Raw genomic sequence first — 19,797 nt, 5'->3', positions numbered from 1 at the left:
CCCCCCCCCTCTCCCCGCAGGCGGCGGGGCCGCGGGCATGGCCCCGCTGAAGGTGCACGGGCCGGTGCGGATGCGCAGCATGCAGACGGGCATCACCAAGTGGAAGGAGGGCAGCTTCGAGATCGTGGAGAAGGACAACAAGGTCAGCCTGGTGGTGCACTACAACGTCGGGGGCATCCCGAAGACGTTTCAGGTACCGGCGTCGCGTCGGCTCCCCTGGGTGCCACCCCGTCCCCGCAAACGGCTCGGGCGCGTTGGGGTCTCCTGGGCTCAGCGGTGGGAACGCTGCGGGATGGGAAGAGCCAGAAAAGCAGAGGGAAAATTACCGAAGCCGTGCCCCGGGTGCAAAATTCCCACGTTTTGGGGATAACGAGCCCCCTGTTGCTGGCGCGTCTCCAGGAGCGTTGGGGAGCTGCAGCTCCCATCGGGTCCCCAGTGTCCACCTCCAGGTCCGGCTTTCCCCGCCGAGGAGGATCGGCGCTGCCGTCCCCAGCCCTGCTGCCCGTTCACGCCAGACGGCGCCGTGCGGTGTGGTGGCGCGGCTCACACCCCGGGCAGCGTGCTTTCCTCGCAGGGAGGCTGTCGCAGAGCGCTCTTGAGAGTGCACTCCCGATATTCAGCCTAAACCGCTTTTTTTTTTTCCATTCCACGGCAGCTTTCAGGTTGGCCTTCCTAGGGCTTTTTCACACAGAACGCCCCATACGCGAAGAGCGTGCAGGGAGATTTCCGTGTGAGAAATTTCCAACTGCAATTAAACTAATCGTAATTACGGTATCGCTTGGCGGTGTAACAGCCGATCTAAAGGCCGGCTGCTGCTTTTTCACACCACGGCTGTTTTCCTGCTGTGGTATCCACCCGACGTTTCCCTGAGCCGTTGGTTTCTGCCTGCTGACTTAGCGAACGCAAAGTTCGCTTCAGCTTTGAAGGATGAGGTGTCGCTGCCTCAGGAACGAACCTGAAGGCCCGCGTTGCCTCGGAGTCGAGGCGTAAGAAAGCCATGAGCTTCGGACACGTCCCGCTGCTGTTAGCGTGGGCTTCCCAACCTGACGAGTTGTCAGCGCTGGATCCTGTCCTCGCTGAGAGGAGCGGGCCTGCATTTTCCCTTACCTTCCCTGGGCGCTCCTGGCCGCTGGGACTCGAGGTCTCGAGGTGCGCGATGGCTCACCGAGGCCTCGAGGGGCAGGTTTTGCTCCCTGCCCCTCACATCCACGGGCTCTGGCGCTCGTGGGATCTCCGTGGGCTCGGAGGAGGGTTCCTGCCTGAATTGGCTGCTGGAGGGGACCGACGGCGAGGCCTAGCGGAGAGGGCGGCGAAGAGGAGGAAGCGAGCACCTGCAGGCCCCTCGCTCCTGCTTGGACGGCGGGCGTTTTCCTGCTGGATCTGCTCCCCGGCCCCGTTCGCCTCCAGGCAGCACAGGCACCGGCACGAGAGCCTGAGTGGGAGCAAGCAGCAGGCAGGGAGAGCAGGCAGCCCCTTGCGCGGGGCTGTGTCATTGTGCGGCTGGCCCCAGGCTGCCGCAGCGCCCTGTGTGGCCAGTAGCTGATCATTTTGCTTTAGAAGTAGCGTTTTCTCGGCCAGTTGCTCTGGGACAGCAACTCTTCCGTAATGTTTGGGTGGATCCCAGGTTACATTTCTTCCTGCAGTGCCTAGTGAGTCGTCAGATTTCTTACGTAAGGTAATATTTCTGTACTGATGTTTCGAAGTCCTGACGAAGTTGTGCTAGGCACCACCTACGTCCTGCAAGGGACGTTGCCTTTACCCCCCTCTGGAGACGACGGGATCAGAGCAGGTGCACTGAGAGTAAGCGTGGAGCCCTCTCACGTTAGCGTTGTGAACTGAAATACCTTGGTTTGCGCTGAGGTGCTGAAGTGTCTGCGTGCCTTTTGCACCGATCTCGGTGTTTGAAGAGAAGATGAAGAACTTGGAGCCCACGTTTCAATTCCTCATTATTTTTTTTGAGGACGTTTTTCATTTGTATGAAGGATTGAGCGCAAACTAGATCTAGATTGTCTTTCAAAGTAGCTAAAGATCTGTAAAAAACAAACAGACAAATCTTACTGATGACTATGATGCGCAGGAATCTTTTTTTATGACTTGTGTATAATTTGAAGGAGATGAAACAGCTTATAGAGCACCGTGTGGTGAAATTTTGGTGTTACGTTCTAATTAGCGTTGGTGTCTATGAAATCAGCAGGATCGTTTAGATCAGTGGTGTGGTAATACACAGGTCAGGCCAAATTAGGAGAAGACTCCAATCTGATGGGCAGGCTTTTACTCTGCGCAGTGCCTAACGACCTTGGCTGCGGCTTCCAGTCCTGCAGTATGGCAATACCCTGGCGTGGAGGTCCTTGTGTAGCTAGCGCCTGATCCTTAGGCAAAGCTAAAGAAGAGGCAGCAAAGCGATTAAGTAAGTGAAAAACGACGAGGAAATTGAAACTGAGAATATGCTCGCAAACCAAGTGTCAAACTTCCACAAGCCCTGCAGATGGGAGATACTCTTTTGCTTCCTCTGCTTTAAGAGTCCTCAGCCTGCGTGGCTAGCAGAGCCTTTACTGAACGGCTGCTTCGTGTCGGTGACTTAGCAGGAAGCCACAATTATGTAATGGCATAATAAAGTAGCAGAGGCATTATTAGGGAGCACAAGCTCTTATTAAAATTATTCTTGTGCTTGACCATAACCCTGAAACTTCAGACACCATTTAATTGTTATAATGTATTTAGGCTAAGCATGTTTCTTAATGACCTACTACCCGGCAAAAATTCTTAAGCTGTGTCAAGTCTGTCTTCCCTGGGAGAGAATTACCGAGTGAATGGGAGTTTGTACGTAACATTGACATCGCTAATCTTTTAAACTTTCCCCATCTTAAAATTTACGTTTCAAACTTGATGGAGAAGTTTCAGACAGCTAAGCGGGACGGTATGAAGTTCTTTATTCCCTTAGTTCAGAAATGTCACTCAGCAGCAAAGCAAGTTTCAGAAAGCTTACCCAGGCATGCGGGGACTGTTGAGCTGTAGGGACACCGTCCTTTCAGTCGCGTCAGCTTCCAGCATCACTGATTGCATTCATGCCACGAGGCTTAATGTTTGCGCAGAGCGGAGCTGGGGGAAGTGTTCCCGTGTAAGTGCCTCTTACCCTCTTCATTTGAAGTGTTTTGTTTGAACTTGTAAGTATTTTGGCCTTTTTAAAGTGGATTTATGTTTATAGTCACGTCTTTGTTTTCAGCTAAGCCATAACATTAAAACTGTGACCTTACGACCAAATGGTAGAAAACTGTGCTGCCTGATGCTAACACTAAAGGATACCAGCTTCCTGACGATTGATAAGGTGCCGCTAAAAGATGCGAATGAAATGCGGATGTATTTGGATGCGGTCCATCAGGACAGGGTTCACACTGGTAAGCGCGACTGTTGTAAATCATGTTAATAACAGCTTAGAGGCGGGTCAGCACCGTGTTTTCTTTTTTCACCTCTAGCCACTTTGTCCTCCTTGCGTGGCTTTCTGTGCACGTTGTATTTACGTAAACTCTTCTTGCTGTCCTTAAACCCCGGATTTTGTTATGTACTTTTCTCATAATGTGCCTTTGTCATGCGGAACAATAAGAGATAAAATGTGCAGGAGTTGTTTCTGTTGTAAGCATGCAGATAACCTTGTTTGTTTATCACACCTGCGTAGTCTCTTTCATTTTTATTTTTTAACGATAGGAATTTTCCTGCACACTAAGTAAATGAGCGATGTAGGGGATATCCATATACGCTTGCTTCTGTCTGTGCACTCAGAATATTGCACTGTCTGTTGGCAAGAAATGCATCGTGTCTCTTCCAAAATCAACTGTAAAATAACATCTTATGTAGGAATGCCGATCAGTTAGATGACCATCAAATCAAACGTTGTGTACTTTTCCTGTCAGCTGGGAAAGCCTCTCAGGGATCTGGCAGCTTTGGAGGTGTGCTGGGCAGCAGGACCACACAGAAGGAAGCTAACAGGCAGTTCTCTTATATCGAGAATCAGGTTTGTTAAACTTTGCGTTTTTTCCTCTTCTCTAATTTTATTTCATTCATTTCCTCCTCTCTTACTGCATGTTGTAAAAGCGCTATAAATACTTGGTTTGCATCCAAAGTCTTTGTAATCCAGAGGGCTTGTACTAGGCATGCACGGGATGGTTGGCAACGGTGTCCTGCTCGTGAGGAGACTCGTCCTCTGTGCACGTTCAGAAGTTCAGCATCTGCCTGCAAAAGACCAAGCTCTTTGTGCTGAGCTTTCGGTCAGGCAAAAAGCAGCAAGAGAGGAAAAGCACATGACTGAGACTTGATTTTCTGAATATCCTTATTTGCACCGAACACCTTAAATACACAGCAGCTGAACATGTTGTGAGCAGCAGAGGTCTTACTGACTTGAGTAGACTTCAGCCACATGTGTATATTGAAAAGCTGATAGTCGATTTTTTTGTGTCAGAGTAGAGCTGCTGAATTTGTGCCGTTGTGCTCATTTTTGTGTGTGTGGATTTTGCAGGCTTTTACCTGGAAGTGGTTTTCCTTCAAAAGGCTTTTGTTCTTCCTTCTCTGCTTCCATAAGACAGATTTCATGGTGTATCTCCCAGCTTTAATTTACATTGTTATCTCTATGAATATATTTTTATTACAACCCTGAGGGCAAGTATTTTTGACATTGTCCCAAAACAAATTTTACATGTTGCTTAGAGGCAATCTCGCAGTAAAAACTCGAAAGCTGTGTATACAGTGGTAAGATTAGACATGTTTAGTTTTCAAGTCTAAAATGGACCGACATTCCTTAGTCAACCAGCTATTAGCTCTGTTCATTGCATTGGCCCTAGGCTGTCAGGGCACTGTTCTAATTGTGTGGTTTTTAATATGGCTTTTTTTTTTCTTTAATACCACCCAGGATTGATCTGAGGGTGGTTAGGAGTTGTGCCTTGGGTGATTAAATCTGAAAGCACGGAAAGGGGATTTTAAATACAAAAGTCCAACTGATTTAGCGTTGGAAGATGAAAAGGGAAATTGGTTACTGCGATGGAGTGTCGTGCTTACAACTTGCATTGATACAGTGAAAAGTTTGCATACGTCTAGTTAGTGTTGAACTCTCGTTCAATTACAAGTAACGTTTTTCTGCTTTTGGCTGTTACGCTGTGTTGGCTCAAGCAGTGGTGGAAATGCCAGTTTAGACCCTGGTGGTTGTGTTTTTCACTGTTTTGATCGTCTCCCTGCCCCCTTCCACTTGGGTTTTGCAGCCTCCCCCCAAACGAGTGACCGTGGAAAGTAAGGATGAAAATGCGTTCCGCAAGGTGCTGGGTACCCCAGCCAGAGCGCCCATCAAGAGCTCTGCTGGAGCTGGAACGCCTGGCAACAGGGTGAATGTCGCAGCGTCCCCTGCCTCATCGGCCCCTCACAGAACAGGCTTGCTGGAGAATCGGTAAGAGTGTTACCCGGTTATAAAAGTGAAAGCTATGGAAGATCAGTGAAAAACGCATAGAAAGCATTAAGAAGTTTTCTGCAGTTGGAAGAGGCTTGCTTACTAGCCTTCCTGAAAGAATGACCACTGCAAAATTTTTCTGTCATTAGCGAAAAGAGGAAAAGGGCACAACCTCCTGGTTCAGAAATGAGTGAAGATTATCCCAAAGAGAATGATTCTTCAACGTAAGTAACTGTCGTTTCTAGTTTCTGATCTAAACTCTGTTGGTTTGTGAAGGTTATTTTTTCTGAAGAGAGTGCCCGGGTGTTTTCTGTCACGGCAATGTCGCAGGCCAGCCACTAGTCAACTTCTGACCACCCTGAATGCTTGAAATGGGGTTTGCGTTCAGGGTTAATGCAATCTGATATAACAATAATGCAGGAAATGCAATCTGATATTACGACTTATTTACAGGAGGATGGCACATGCAAAGTTTGTGTCATCTTCCTTCTATCAGCTTAATCTGGGTTGTCCCACATGCTGTACACACACAGCATGTAGCTTCTTCCTTGAACTTGTTTTGTTTTTTCAAGACAAAATTCACAAAGGGAAACTGTTGCTAAAATGCTGTCTGTGTGCGCACAGCTACGTTTAATCACAAGTTAGAAGTCTAGTGTAAATGAATTGACTGAACTTATTTATGAGCAAAGTTTACCTGTTCCATCGTCAGGTATTAAAGGTGTTAGGACATAAACGCTTTAAAATAAGCTGCAAATTGTCAGCCAGGAGTAGCCTGCGTTTTCTCGGAGTTCTGACTTTGAATGTTGTATACCTGCAGGAATAATAAAGCCTTGAGCGATCCAGCATGGAAGTACTTAAACAGTAGCAGAGAGAAGCAGTTGAATCTGAAGCAAGCAGAGGAAAATAGGACATCAGGTAAAAAAATAAAAGTAAAGCCAGATGATACCTGTTTTTTCCTCTGCTGCTGTTAGCTCAGAAAGCTGCTGCAGATGTTGTTTCCCTAACCTGCTTTTCTTGTGCCACTAACTTTCTTGCTTCCTACAGAGCCATATCTGAGATGCTAATGTCTTGCCTTTGTTTTCAAAGCCTATCCTGCCTTATCTGTCACTGTTGATTAGTGTGACCCTGAACCCTGTACTTGGCTGCCGAGACCAGCTAGCGTGTTTGCTTGTCAACAAGCAGCCTCACACTTTGTTCCAAGTCGCCCTTCCCCTGGGGAGGGGATTCCTATAAACATCTATCTACTGATTGCTCTCACTCTCTTTCTTGTTTGTCTTTAAAACTCCTCTTTGCTGTTAATGCCCACACAAATTGTATATGTTTTCAGTACAAAAAAAACCCCACTGTTTGCTCCCTACCCAGAATTTAGAGGGGGAACTCTACGGGGCCAGGATTTTTGCTCTGCTTGTACCAGAATTCAGTTGGATGCTGATGTGTGACAAGGGCAATATGGTAATACGGACAGAATGTATGTTAGCTGGTAATGATCACAGCTCTTTGATTTTACTTCTTAGTACCGAGGCTCTTTCCCCATAAAGAGGAATGTATTGAAGGTTTTGCTTTTTTGGAGAGAATTGCTGAATGCAGCTCTGATGGCAAAAATATATTGCTAGAGGAGGAGCAAATAGTGTCAGTGTTTCTCTGAATAAAAATGTGGTTTGTTCTTTAAAGTCAAAGTCAGGCTCTGTCTGTATACCTGCAAGTTCAAGTAGTGGTATTGAGAACCCTCTTTCCTTTATATGGCTGCGTTTTGGAACGTTGCACAGCTTCAACTATTCCAAGCTCAGACAGAAGTGAATGTTCATTTATTATCCAACCTAAAATATGCTGTGATTCACCTCAGTAGATGTTTTTTTTTGACTCTAGAGAGCAAGTTTTTTATGCAGCACTATCTGAGGCATTAGAATCTCGGGGTCTGACACAACGATTTTAAGAGCGATGAAACAATCATGTTTTGCACCACGTATATAATAATTTACTGCGGATTTTGAAGTGGGAAGAGAAGCTGTTTTCAGTTCTGCATATTTACTTTGAATTTTGAGGGAACTGCACAGGGAATGATTAGTGAGGTTTCTGTTTTGCGTATCTTGTGTATTTGAACAAAAGGCAGCAATTGTTACCTTTCAAACAGGTAAGGGCTTTTAGAAGTTAATAATTGATGATAGTTAATTGTTTGCAAGTGTTAAATGTTACAGTTTGGGATTGATAGGGATTATGGTGCTAAACTCAATTTAAACTCCAGGATGTCTTTATGTACATATTATTAATATTTGCATTAGTACTTCTGAGTAGGTGCATTTGTACGATCTCAAACAAATCTTGAAGACAGTATTTGAAGATTTAGGAACCTTTTTATTAAATGCTTTTAAACCAATTTTGTATTGCATAAATAGCTGAGTTACCTGGGACAAAGTGACCTACCTCTCTGTTTTTGTTTTTTAGGCGTTTTACCACTGCAGTCATCATCCTTTTATGGTAGTAGGCCCTCGCCAAAAGAGTACTCTACTGGCAGTTCCACCCTGGACAGGTAGGACTGATTCACTGGTGTGAACTGTAAATGACAGTCCTTTCCCAGGAATTAGGTTCTTCGGTTTCCTGTGCGTTCATCACATGCTGTATGGCTTTTATGCATAAAATGCGTATAGATTAAAATCCAAGCATTCAGTGCAGCTACAATTGCTCTGACGCCTACAAACTCCAGTACTGCTTGCAGTAGATGGATTTTCTAAATTCATTCAAGTTGATTATAGTCATTGTGAATGACTGATGGAGGTGATAGCTAAACTCTAGTTGGTTCAAATGACATACAGACTCAGGAACTTTAGACTGAATCTTTGCTTCTTATTTCCTGAGTAGATAAATGGCATGAAACGATTTTTACGGTATTTTAGTAATACTGAATCCCTCCGAGGCTGGGATTCTTCTGTGGTAGATGCTGTGTAATCAGACTGTCAGCCTCTGCCCTAGACAGGTAAGATCCAAGATCAAGGAAGAAAAGAAGCATTATCCACGCTTTACCTGTGAGGGGCTGAGGGCCAGAGTGATTACGTTACAAGACCTTGAGGCTGAAGATGAAGACCCTAGCCTAGATGTGAATTTTAAGCATATCTTATGACTTCTTATCTGATGCTACACTATCATTCTTCCTCTCCTTTACACAGCATGGAGAATTGGCAGAATGTCTTAAAAACAAAAGACCTGGTTACAGGATGTAAAGAAATTTAACCAAAGAAAGTATTATAAGTGTTCTGGACAGAAGGTTGCGTTTCCATACCACTTCGGCTTTATGATACGTGCCAGTTGTCTGGTGTGACTTTACCAGTCCTTGTCACCTGTAGTGATACAGTTTCAGTGTCATGAACTATTGCTATGTAAGGCAGAGCATTAGAAATCTTACACTTCTTATTCTTTAATGCTTATAGGTCTGGTGTATCCAGCCAGACTCCTTCATCCAAAAGGAGCCTGGGATTTCTTTCTCAGCCTGCTCCTCTTTCTGTTAAAAAGATGAGATCTAATCAAGATTACACAGGGTGGAACAAACCCCGAGTGCCCCTTTCCACCCATCCTCAACAACAATTACAAGGGTAAGTTTAATTTTCTTTATCTGTCATGCATGCTTTTATCATCAGAACATGCGTATTCTTGTTATAATTGTTTCATGGGAAAAAAAATCCTGAAATCAATGAACACTGAGACAGGGAGCACATTTCCTAGTTTGGAAAACATGTATTCTTAAATTCACTTCCTCAAAATTTTAGATATATAATAACTTCAGGTAATTGACATTCCTTTCATATGCTTCCGTGGTTCATTTTTATATCTCGTGTATATACGCACACGTTTTAATATTTTGATGTAGAAACTCATGGATGCTTTCCTGACAGTTGCTGCCTCCTATGAGTTTTCAATTTAGTCTGAACGGCAGAAGGACAGCTCCAATTAAAACTGCTTGGGGAGTGTCTGGGGTGATGAATGTCCTACATGATAGCAGTGCCGTGTTTAACACTGGCACGGTTACACATTTACATACATACCATGTTTAATTTTCTGTTTTTCAGGTTTTCAAACTTAGGAAACACCTGCTATATGAATGCCATTTTACAGTCCTTGTTTTCAATCCAGTCTTTTGCTAATGATTTGCTCAAGCAGGGTATCCCGTGGAAAAAAATTCCACTCAATGCACTTATCAGGTAAAATTCACTTTCTGGAAAGGATATTTTCTCTTTCGTTACTGAGAAGCTAGCATTCCCAGTGCTGAAGCACCTTTGCAGAGGGTGATGTGCATGTGTACGTAGATGTGTGAGCTGATTGTGCTTTCCTTAAACTCTGGATGAAATGTAGGGGATTGTCAATCCATTTTTTTGCTCTTAGAAAACTAAATCCTAGACCTCTCTGTGTTCTGGAGCTTTACTGTAGGAAGAGGAAGTAGGCTTTTAGGATTTGCAATGTAGAGTAGTCCTTTATGTTCTGCTATATTCCTAGTGTTAGAGTAAAATGCTTTAGAAGTGCAAAAAACTTCGTAGTAGATGCAGGGATAACTTCTGGAAACATTATCAGCTAGTGTTCAAGCTGATCACTAACCATACTTGCTACGTGCGGGTTTACACCTGTTTTGGAAAATCTGCTTTGTCTAGTAGATGTGGAGAGTGTTCGTGTTCTGCAAATTGATTTTTTTTCTAAATTCAGATCAACTCTCGGTTCAGACAAACCTCATGTCAAGAAACTCCAGAGGTTTCTGAAATATGTAAAGCACTCTTTTCTCTTTGAAATTTTGAATTCATTTGCCATTCAGATTCTGTTGTACGTCTATCAAAAAGACAGACTGCCATTTGCATATGCACTGTGCTCTCTGCCATTCAGGATTTTTATTATATGTGCTTTTGTGTACCTCCTTTTCTTTTCCTTCACTAAACGAACAAGATTCAGGATACCAGAACCATTCCTGTTTCCATTTCATCGTCCTTTATATTGTTTGGGGTCGTTTCTATTTTTGCTGTATCTTCTTGAACTCTTCCCCCGCTGCTTGGAATCGGAGGCTGTTCCATGTGCCTTTTTGGAATGCCCTTTTCCTAAATTTTGCAAAAACACTTCTGAAGCTTGTGCCTCATGTACCTAAAGGCAAACTGTGGGTAGAGCTAGTGCTGGAGTACATCTGATGGAAGGCTCAAGTACAACAGGTCAGAGTTGGTAGTACCTGGTTTGCTTTCTACTAGTTTGGGTATGGGCACTTAATCTACCACGGTAAATGTTACCTGATTTAACAACAACTCTTTGTCGACTGTTTTGTGGTGAAAAAGGTGTTCCCTAACACACTTCCCTCAGCAGCTGTAGAGGCACAGAAGAGCGCAGACTTTTCCTGTAGCTCAGCAAAACAGCAGAAACTTGTTGAGCTGCAAGGAACCGGTCAGATACTTTTGACAACTGAGTATTAGGTGTTGCTTTGGAGTGGGAGGGCATTGCATGGGTCTTTCGTTCTCTCTCATTTTTTGGTTTGTCATGGAACACCATGGAACATCTTCCCATCATCTTCCAGTATGTGTACTATGACATAAACTGTTGTATATGGAATGTAGCAGCGTGTATTTCTGTGAAACTGCAAAGCAGTTAAAAAGATAACTAAATTGCACTAACTGAGAGGCAGCTAAAGTCCACTTCAAATGCTTTTTAACATGGTTTTCGGTTACACTGTCTAGTTTGAATCAAGGAACTCCTCCTGGCTCTTTTTATTACAGCTTTTGTTCTATCCTGTTATAATGTTTCACCGCCAAAAGACATGTGGCTTTAAAGGGAGTAGAGCGGAAATCTTTTAAACAAACACGCCAGATCTTTGCCCATAAAACTTGAATTTAATGATTTATGTGTTGCTTATTTGGTGATTTAATATCTCCTATCAGGATTTCAGTTTTCAAAAAGCATTGCTTTTTATCGCATTGTAAAAGATATTGCAGAAGTAAGTTTATAGAACTTGATCAGGCTCTTCTCTTTACCTTAGAAAATTCTGGGATTCTTTTGTTTTTCTGGGTCCTGTGCCAATGGTGATCTCAGGTTAGAATTCAAAATAATTGAAATGTAAAAGGCTATTTCCATTTTCTGAAATATTTTCATACAAAATCCCTGCACCGTTTATCACAGGGTAAAAGCTTTTAGAAACTCTTAAAGTAAGATATCATGAGTTTTATTGCATTTCTCTGAAGTCGTGGACAACCAATCAATGTTTCATCGCATTGACTTCTGCAGACGTTTTGCCCATCTGCTTGCTAAAAAGGATGTCTGCAGCCCTGAGGTTAAGAAAGAGCTGCTCAAGAAGGTGAAAAGTGCCATTTCAGCTACTGCAGAGAGATTTTCTGGGTATATGCAGAATGTAAGTATCATAGCATTTAGAAACAATTGTCTGTGTTGAACTGCATCGTCAGGCTTCATCTCTGTTTGACAGTGACTTGAGCTTTGGATTGAATGACAACCTTTGCCTGCTGTTTGTAAGAGCAGAGCTGTCTTAGTATTGCTGAATACATAAATGTAACTTCTCTCGTCTGCATGTGTGAGAGGTACTGAATGGTGTCGTAGAAAATAATTTGTTGGGAATACCCCGTTTCTAGGATGCACATGAGTTCTTGAGCCAGTGTCTGGACCAGCTGAAGGAGGACATGGAAAAATTAAACAAAACTTGGAAGAGCGAGCCAGTCCCTAATGATGACAACTCACCTGGACGGGCTTCTGATGACCTCTCAGCCACCAAAGTTTATACTTGTCCGGTTATCAGTAACTTAGAGTTTGAGGTTCAGCATTCTATCATATGTAAAATGTAAGTACGCTTCAGAACCTTTCTCATACTTAAATGATTGGGAAGAGTTTGCGTTTTCTGTGATTTTATCTGCAGGCTATAACTAGAGCTAAGTAGTAGTATGGTTTTATCCAAAGCTAAATATTTAGAAAATATTCTGCAGTCTAGAAATAACGTAAACCTCACACCACACTGCTGTTGCTGACCTTCTTTAAATAGTCTCTTACCATTTAGTGCTTCGTTACATATCCTTTGGAAAGCTGCTGTGCTTTTCTTTTTTGTCTGCAGCTTGCATGAGAATAGGGAGAAGAGGGTTCCAGCCAAGCAACGTCTCCTCCTAGCAAATGGGAAGCTGTATTTTTCTTGTTCTTTCTAAAGGCTCCCAAAGAATGGTGTTTTCTTTGGTCTCTGTAGGTTATTGCAGTTATAAACTGGTATCTCGTGCCATTTGTTGTTTGCGACCTGTGCAGGAGATTCACGTACTGGATGCTTGTATTCCACAGAATTTTCATTCACACAGATACTTGGGAGTATTACTTTCAGAGTGTAGTGCATTAGTTCCCTAAAATAAGTAAAAGTAAATTGCATGCAGATAATAATTACTGAAGACAAATGACTGTAGGATCCTTAAAAATAAATAACTAAATAAGGTCTTGTTTTAGACACATGGACCCTACTATTATGTTTTGAAAGAGTTACAAAGTATTTTGGGGCTTTCCCTTCTTCTGGGGCTGGGCTGACTCTTTTTCTCCTAAGGATGTTGAAGGGAGACTACTTGTTCAGCTCCATGGCGGTCCCTTTGGTTTGTTGTATGCTTGATCACTTGGCCTCTCCAAAGCAGTTTTTGCAGGCCAGGTTTTTTTGTTCTTTCTCCTACACAGAAGTTTCTTTCAGTTTCTAAAACATCAAAGTGAAATCCAAAAACTCAGCTTTGTCATAAGCATCAAGCACTTTCGTTTTAATATGGGTAAAAATGGGTTGAGAGAGATGCATATATTTACTAGGAAGCTACTTTAGCCTAAAAATATATACGGGGTCATTAATTTCAAGTTTATTTTTCATCACTTACATGAGCGTGTTTCTTTTTAGGTGTGGTGAAACGGTCACCAAACGAGAACAGTTCAATGACCTCTCCATTGACCTTCCTCGAAGAAAGAAATTGCTTCCATCTCGATCAATCCAGGATTCCCTTGACCTCTTTTTTCGGGTACATAGTTCATACATCTTAAATTCGCTGTGGAGTATGTGCAGGTTCTGTACCACGTGGAAATTTTGATTGCACAGCTGATTATTAGTTTCCATGACAGTGATTGAAGATAGGTGAAATAAATAATTTTGTGCTCTTTTGAGGTTGGGACATGAAGATTATACAGGAGTTATAAAATGCCATGCAGAACTTAACCAATTCTTATAATATTGCTGTGAAATAAGTGAATTTCCCCGTTACGTGCTGGAAGTGTTGAGGCACAAATGAAAACAAACAAAAGAAGGGAGATTGTCAGATTGAAGTAATCACTCAGATTGCTGCTTCCTCTTCTGGGCTAGGATGCTTCAACATTTTGTGCACTGATCTAAATTGGCGTGGAAGAATATCATTGCACACATCTATTAAACAAACAAAACAATTGTTTTAATATATGCACACTCGTCTTGTAAGGAGACTTGCAAGACAAGGTTTCTGAAAGCTAGAAATGAGCCTTACCGATGTGACCGCATTGTGTTTTATCGTATCTTGAGGGAGGCCTGGGTTTTTTCTCCTGGTCCCGTTTACCGATGGTGTTTTTGACAGATGGAATAATTGATGTGTCTATTTTCCTAACAGCTAGTGGAGATCTTATGCTTAATGATTTAAAAAAAAAAGATTATTAAGATTATTGTTGTGTCATTCATCTTCGCACAGAAGACATCTGTAAAGATGTTTGATGGCTAAGTCATGTAACATCAGCGTCAATGGTAGTTCTCTTTTCAAGTCTGTTCATCTGCTCAGCTGCAGCACATCTCTGACAAGGTTAGATGAGGACAGCTTTTCAGGAACAAAGCTGAGGTTTTGAACAAGAGAGAGAACTTGATGGTAAATTATCATCAACCAAAAGCGATTAGAAAAAAACAGCTGTATATGTTACAGAAAACAGCAAGCCTTGCAAGATTATCTTCTCTTTTTGAAGGCTAGTTTGTCTCAACTGTGGCTATTTCAGTGGTCTATGCAATAGATTTGTGGGAAAAATATTCCTCCCCATTCCTCCTGTATCAGTGGATATATGGTCAAATGGTAAGCTTTATTACCTGTGCTCCTGTTGGATGCCCTCTCGTTAGATCATGTTGAAGGTGAATGTAATTTTTAGTGTGACTGCTGTCTTGAAGAGCTTCTATGACAGCTGAAAGCAAAGTCCTTTCTGTTGAGATCTATTTGATGCATTTTTTCTTCCACTACTAATTTTTCTGTTCTTACCCAGGCAGAGGAAATTGAGTACTCCTGCGAGAAGTGCAATGGAAAGTCAGCTGTTGTCACACACAAGTTCAATAGGCTTCCCAGGTAACTGTTGACATCTGTTCCTTTCTTTCCTGGAAACGTGCTGCAAAAACCCCTCAGATTAAAGCTGGAATAATGGATGGGACACCATGTGTGGTGGTCAGCACATGAGAAAGATGCACGTGCAGGCAGTAGTTTCTTCGTGCTGTTCTTCAGTTTCCCCCTGGAAAGCTTCTGTGTGCTGAGCACCCTCAGCAACACTTCTTCCTCCCTGCCACTGCACAATGAGACATGAGTTTTCCCTTCATGCTTTTATTTGAAATTTTGGTAGCATGAGAACAGTAAATACATTTTGTAAGCTTGATATTCTGTGCTCTGTTGACCTGGTGGGCAAGACTGAGTTGGAGATATTCCTACCAGAAGTTATATTAGAAGGTTTTGCTTTGGTCACTTCTTCCTACGTTGATCCCTGTTTTCTCTCAGTAAGCACAGTGCTTGAAGGAAGAATGGAAACACTTTGAGAGTTAACGGCATGCTCATGTTTCTGACCTCGTGTTGGTGCTTAGTTCGTTACTTGGAGTAGAAGTGTTTGGTGGTAGTGATCATCCTTGGATTTTTTTGTTTTCCATTTTCTGTCTTGAGATTAACCTTGCCATTTGTATTTCTTTATCACCTTTCAGGGTCCTGATTCTCCATCTGAAACGATACAGCTTCAACGTAGCCTTGTCTCTCAACCACAAAGTCGGGCAGCAGGTGGTTATTCCGAGATACTTAACGCTGCTATCGCACTGCACAGAAAGCACGAGGCTGCCGCTGACGCTGGGCTGGAGCGCCCATTCTGCAATGTAAGTGTACAGCCGTGCTTGACCTGTGCCCTGTTAAGTGCATTCAATGAGGCAGGCATTGTCAGATCTTCTCTGGATGAGGTCTGGATAAGGAAGTGCTAAAATCATGCGGTTTCAGATGCAAGATATCTAATCTAGCCTTTTTAGTGCACTGTGCTAATTTGTAATGTCATCATGAGCACATGGCATGTTCTCATGGCAAGGAAGCATGATAGAAGCACTAGGAAGCCTTGGTGGGATGTAATCCAGGGAATATTTGGTAAGATAGAATTCTTCACTGTTATTGAAAATAGATTTCTATCCTTTTTAGGAAAACTTTTGTCAGTAATTCCTAGAACTGATGCATCCCAGTCCAAAATCTAGATTACCTTTTGTTCACAGCACGTTTACCTCTGCTTAGGAGACACAGCATCGTCTCTTTTTCTGCTAATTTCCACTTGCACATCTTGTACTGTCATTCGTTTTTCATTGTCTTTACTGTGCCACTATAGTATCTGAACACTTCACAGGCTGAAAATACTCTGTCCTTTTCCCTGTGACAGTTATTTCTGTACAGCTGCTTGTCCCGAGACACAGAGATTAAGCTGGGCCAGTTCTCACGTAGGAAGTTTGTGGCAGAATAAGAAAAAGATACCGTTAGGTCTCTTGTGGTCCCTGCCTTCTGACATAACCACGGTAACTGCAGTGAGATACGATGCATCTGGTGTCTATGTTCAGCAGTACGGCCAGCGTGTTTCTTGTGCTGAATGTTTAGTGGAGTCTGAGATTTATGTGGCAGTGTTCCAAGAGTTTGCTGTAACAATAAAAGTCTTTACCTCTTAAACATAATGAACAGTGTAAGCTTACCAATGCAGACATACCTTAAAATATATTTAAAATGGCTTTTCAGTGACTTTTTTTTTTAGTCATTGAAACCATTCTGATTTACCAGAAAGTGAAAGGGTGAGTAAGACGGAAAGAAGCAGCCCTGGTTTGAGGGGGAAGATTGAAAAAGATTTCTGCATTGGCAGCTATCTGGTAGATGTGTGATGGCGATGGGCTTTGAGGAGCCTGTAAAATGATCAAGGGGACCAGGAGATTTGTTTAGAAGAGTTTAGGTAAGGAAGGAGAAATAGAGGCATGGGACATGCCAGAAAACTGGCTGATCCAGACAGCAACAGGAGACGGTGGTTTGAGAGCAGGAACTCTAGTGATGGTGGGAATAAAATAAAATTTAAAATAAAACAAAGAATGAGTTGTCATGGGATCCCAAAGCTTCTAATTTATGAGCTTGTCCCTAAGGGTGCATCACTAAGAAGTGAATCAAATTTAAAGGATTACATACGGTTTTGAACAACTGTTGTATATTTATGGCATCGTAGAGATACTCCTCTAAATATAAGCAATTAGCAAGTACATAATGTTGTTCTACATGCTTCTTTGAACATGGATTTGCATGCACAGCAGACGAGTAAACACTTATTCTTTAAAGACTGTAACTGCTGCAATAAATACTTTGCTTTTTTAATAGTTCCCGTCCATTGAAAGCCTCCCAAATGGTGAATTCCTGTACTATAAGCACTTCCACACCTTGTAGGTGAGTTATAGCTCTGAAATGCCCACGGCCTGGCATTTTATGGGATAGTGTTCAAGGCATTTTAGAATTTTATAATTCTTCTTTTTATTCCTTCTACTTACTTTTTTAGTTTAATTTTTCTCTTTTAATAAATTGTTTTGGCTACTCTTTTTTTTTTGTATATCTGAGCTTTATTGGTGTTGCATGTTAGATGAAATTAGTATTAATGGTACAATTTGCCCAGTAGACACAATCCTTTTAGCATTTCTCTTGAGAACCTTTGGGAGCATGTAAGCAAGTAAAGACTTTTTTTCATGCAGAAGGCTAAATGAGAGAGATTTAGTTTACACAGATGATTTGTCAGTGCCAAGTATCTTAAACTGCCTTGTATTCATCATTGCAAACTATGTATATAAGAAGCAAAGTGGTTTCTAATTCTGCAATCTAGCTTTTTTCCAACTTTATATATGGAGCCACAACATGAGTATTGGGAACAGGAGTTTTGTCCCTTAGGCTTTTTTGTAAAGATGAGGGGGCATTATTTTCATAGACCATTTTGAAAGGGCAGTTTTTGACATTGTGGAAAATGTGATATTTTGCTCTGAGTGGTTTTGCACTGTGGAATACATTTAGAACAGATTTCCTAATTGACCAGATATCACAAACTTCACTGAAGTCCCTTGTCTTCTGCTCTAAAGAAACAGTTTATCCCAGTGAAAGAGAAATGGGAAAACTGGGGAAAAAAAAATCTGTAGACTTGCCACTTTATATCCTAGTAACGATGTGGGAAGTCCTGTGTCCAGCTTAATAAATTTCAGAAGTCAAATAAATGATTTGTGCTGAGTTCTACCTGTCACTGTGTACTCGACTCAGACGAGTAGGTTAACAGTTGGACCTAATGATCTTAGAGGCCTTTTCCAACCTAAATGATTCTATGATTCCTCTCCAGGGTTGCTTGGTAATAAAGTGCAGAATCTTGTTTTGTGAACTCAATTCTGCTACATCTTAAAATGAATATCCTGTGAAAGAAAAAAAGTAACGCTTGGTAGACTGGCAGATAAACTATTAAGTGTGTGGTTCTTGCTTTTAAAGATGTCAGCTGCTATTGCAGACTTGAAGAAGGTATGCCGGTTAAACTAGCAAAAGATACCCTTTCTGAAAACCCTGCTTCCTACGTTAATAAATTTTCATTTTCAACAGTTGCTGTTTGTTCCCTAAATTGTACTGCCCAACAATGGGAACATTTGGCATGACAGTTCTTCAATGGTTACTGTGAAACAGATTTGTATAATGCTATAAAGTTTTATAGCCATATTTCTAATTCACAGAAAATACACTTTCAAGTCAAAGAGCCCTACAGCACTCTATGTAGATTCGGACAGTGATGATGAGCCATTGAAACGCTCTGTTACCCATAGTCAGAGGTTGTACAACACACAGAGTAGAGATCAGCAACAACTGCAAGAAGAGCAAGAAAAGGTAAGGGGAAAAAAATCAACTTTTGTCTGCATAGATCCGATACGTGCTCATGGTTGACTTGTGCTTTTCGTTGCATAGACTGTGAGTAAAATTGATGCAAGATATTTTTTTTCCTCCTAATTAGCACTGTGTTGCTGGAAGGCAGTGTTATCCTATGCCAGCTAATTGACCTCCCTGTACAATTGCATTGGGTTCCCACTGGGAACAGAGGTAATTGTGTTGCAGCTGCACTTAACTTGTTGGGTTCTGTATACCAGCTGCTTAGCAGTTTTGTCAGTCCTTTGGGCAACTGTCATTAATGATGTTTCCAGACTGAAATAAAATGGGCTGTCAATAATAAAATTACGTAGTAAAGCCCTTGATTAAATTAGAGCTAGAAAAAATTGGCCTAGGCAAAATACTCAATTGAGAAAACTTCTTCCACATCTGATCTGTGTCCCCTTTTGAGTACAGCTTTATTAAAAACTTTTTGGACACTAAAGCTATTAGTCCTTGGAGGTAGACACAGAGAACTGTGTAGAGATTGAGCTCCTTGGTGTAAAGGCACAGTTAACTTCAAATAGCCTTTGAGGTCTTCATTGTGACTGGTGTTGATGTTTTAAGATATTTTACTTTGACCAGGGTAGTGTATTAGCAAGTAGGTGAATTGTCTGAGGAAAAATGATGATGCAGAAGGGCTAGCTGGAAACTTAGAGGACTATCTTGCAGTACCACTTTGTTCTATTAGAGGGCTGCAGGCTTAGTGTTTAGAACAAATGTCCTGCATCTCAGCTTCTTGAAAGCTTTTGACAGTGTTTATGGGGTTATTTTAAGCAAGCAGAAAAATGTGTACTTGATTATGACACAGAAGGATGGGTGTAAAGCCTGCTGAATAAACCTTTGTGGAGAGGTAGGTACCTACAGTTTCTGATCGGAAAAATCAAACCAAGGGAGGATCCTGATCCATTTGGTATTTAATAAATAATGAAATAAATGATGAATTCTACATTTCCAGAAGACACAGAGCTGGTAAAGAATGCAAGCGTGTTGAAGTTCAGAGCTACAGTTAGAATGATCTTGATAAATCTGAGAAATTGCCTAAAAATAGGAGGGGTGGTTCAGTAGGAACAGGCTAAAGGTGCTAATCTTAGCAGGACTAATTGACTGTAAATGCAGGATAGGAACAGCTGGGAAAGCAGCGGGCCTCTGGAACACAGCAAAGGGTGACAGTCGGTCACAATGTCAGGCTGATTGAAAAGG

At 42.1% G+C, this 19,797-nt stretch overlaps 1 protein-coding gene across 2 annotated transcripts in view; it reads left to right on the top strand.

Annotated features, from left to right (window-relative positions):
* Window positions 1-37: 37 nt before the first annotated feature.
* Window positions 38-19,797, top strand: part of USP37 (ubiquitin specific peptidase 37) — a 32,408-nt gene continuing 12,648 nt past the window's right edge. Inside the window, exons 1-16 of one of the 2 annotated variants that reach the window (XM_035331402.1) lie at window positions 38-193; window positions 3,224-3,395; window positions 3,909-4,009; window positions 5,247-5,428; window positions 5,578-5,652; window positions 6,246-6,343; window positions 7,871-7,955; window positions 8,851-9,012; window positions 9,487-9,618; window positions 11,666-11,789; window positions 12,025-12,230; window positions 13,299-13,416; window positions 14,663-14,742; window positions 15,360-15,524; window positions 17,035-17,100; window positions 18,408-18,558. In XM_035331402.1, the coding sequence (XP_035187293.1) occupies window positions 38-193; window positions 3,224-3,395; window positions 3,909-4,009; window positions 5,247-5,428; window positions 5,578-5,652; window positions 6,246-6,343; window positions 7,871-7,955; window positions 8,851-9,012; window positions 9,487-9,618; window positions 11,666-11,789; window positions 12,025-12,230; window positions 13,299-13,416; window positions 14,663-14,742; window positions 15,360-15,524; window positions 17,035-17,100; window positions 18,408-18,558 (2,073 nt within the window). The remainder of the gene's footprint in view (window positions 194-3,223; window positions 3,396-3,908; window positions 4,010-5,246; window positions 5,429-5,577; window positions 5,653-6,245; window positions 6,344-7,870; window positions 7,956-8,850; window positions 9,013-9,486; window positions 9,619-11,665; window positions 11,790-12,024; window positions 12,231-13,298; window positions 13,417-14,662; window positions 14,743-15,359; window positions 15,525-17,034; window positions 17,101-18,407; window positions 18,559-19,797) is intronic. The other variant, XM_035331403.1, reaches the window with a different exon arrangement.

Source organism: Oxyura jamaicensis, chromosome 7 (assembly GCF_011077185.1).
Source record: "Oxyura jamaicensis isolate SHBP4307 breed ruddy duck chromosome 7, BPBGC_Ojam_1.0, whole genome shotgun sequence".
Lineage (NCBI taxonomy): Eukaryota > Metazoa > Chordata > Aves > Anseriformes > Anatidae > Oxyura > Oxyura jamaicensis.
This window is presented reverse-complemented; position numbering and strand designations above follow the sequence as displayed.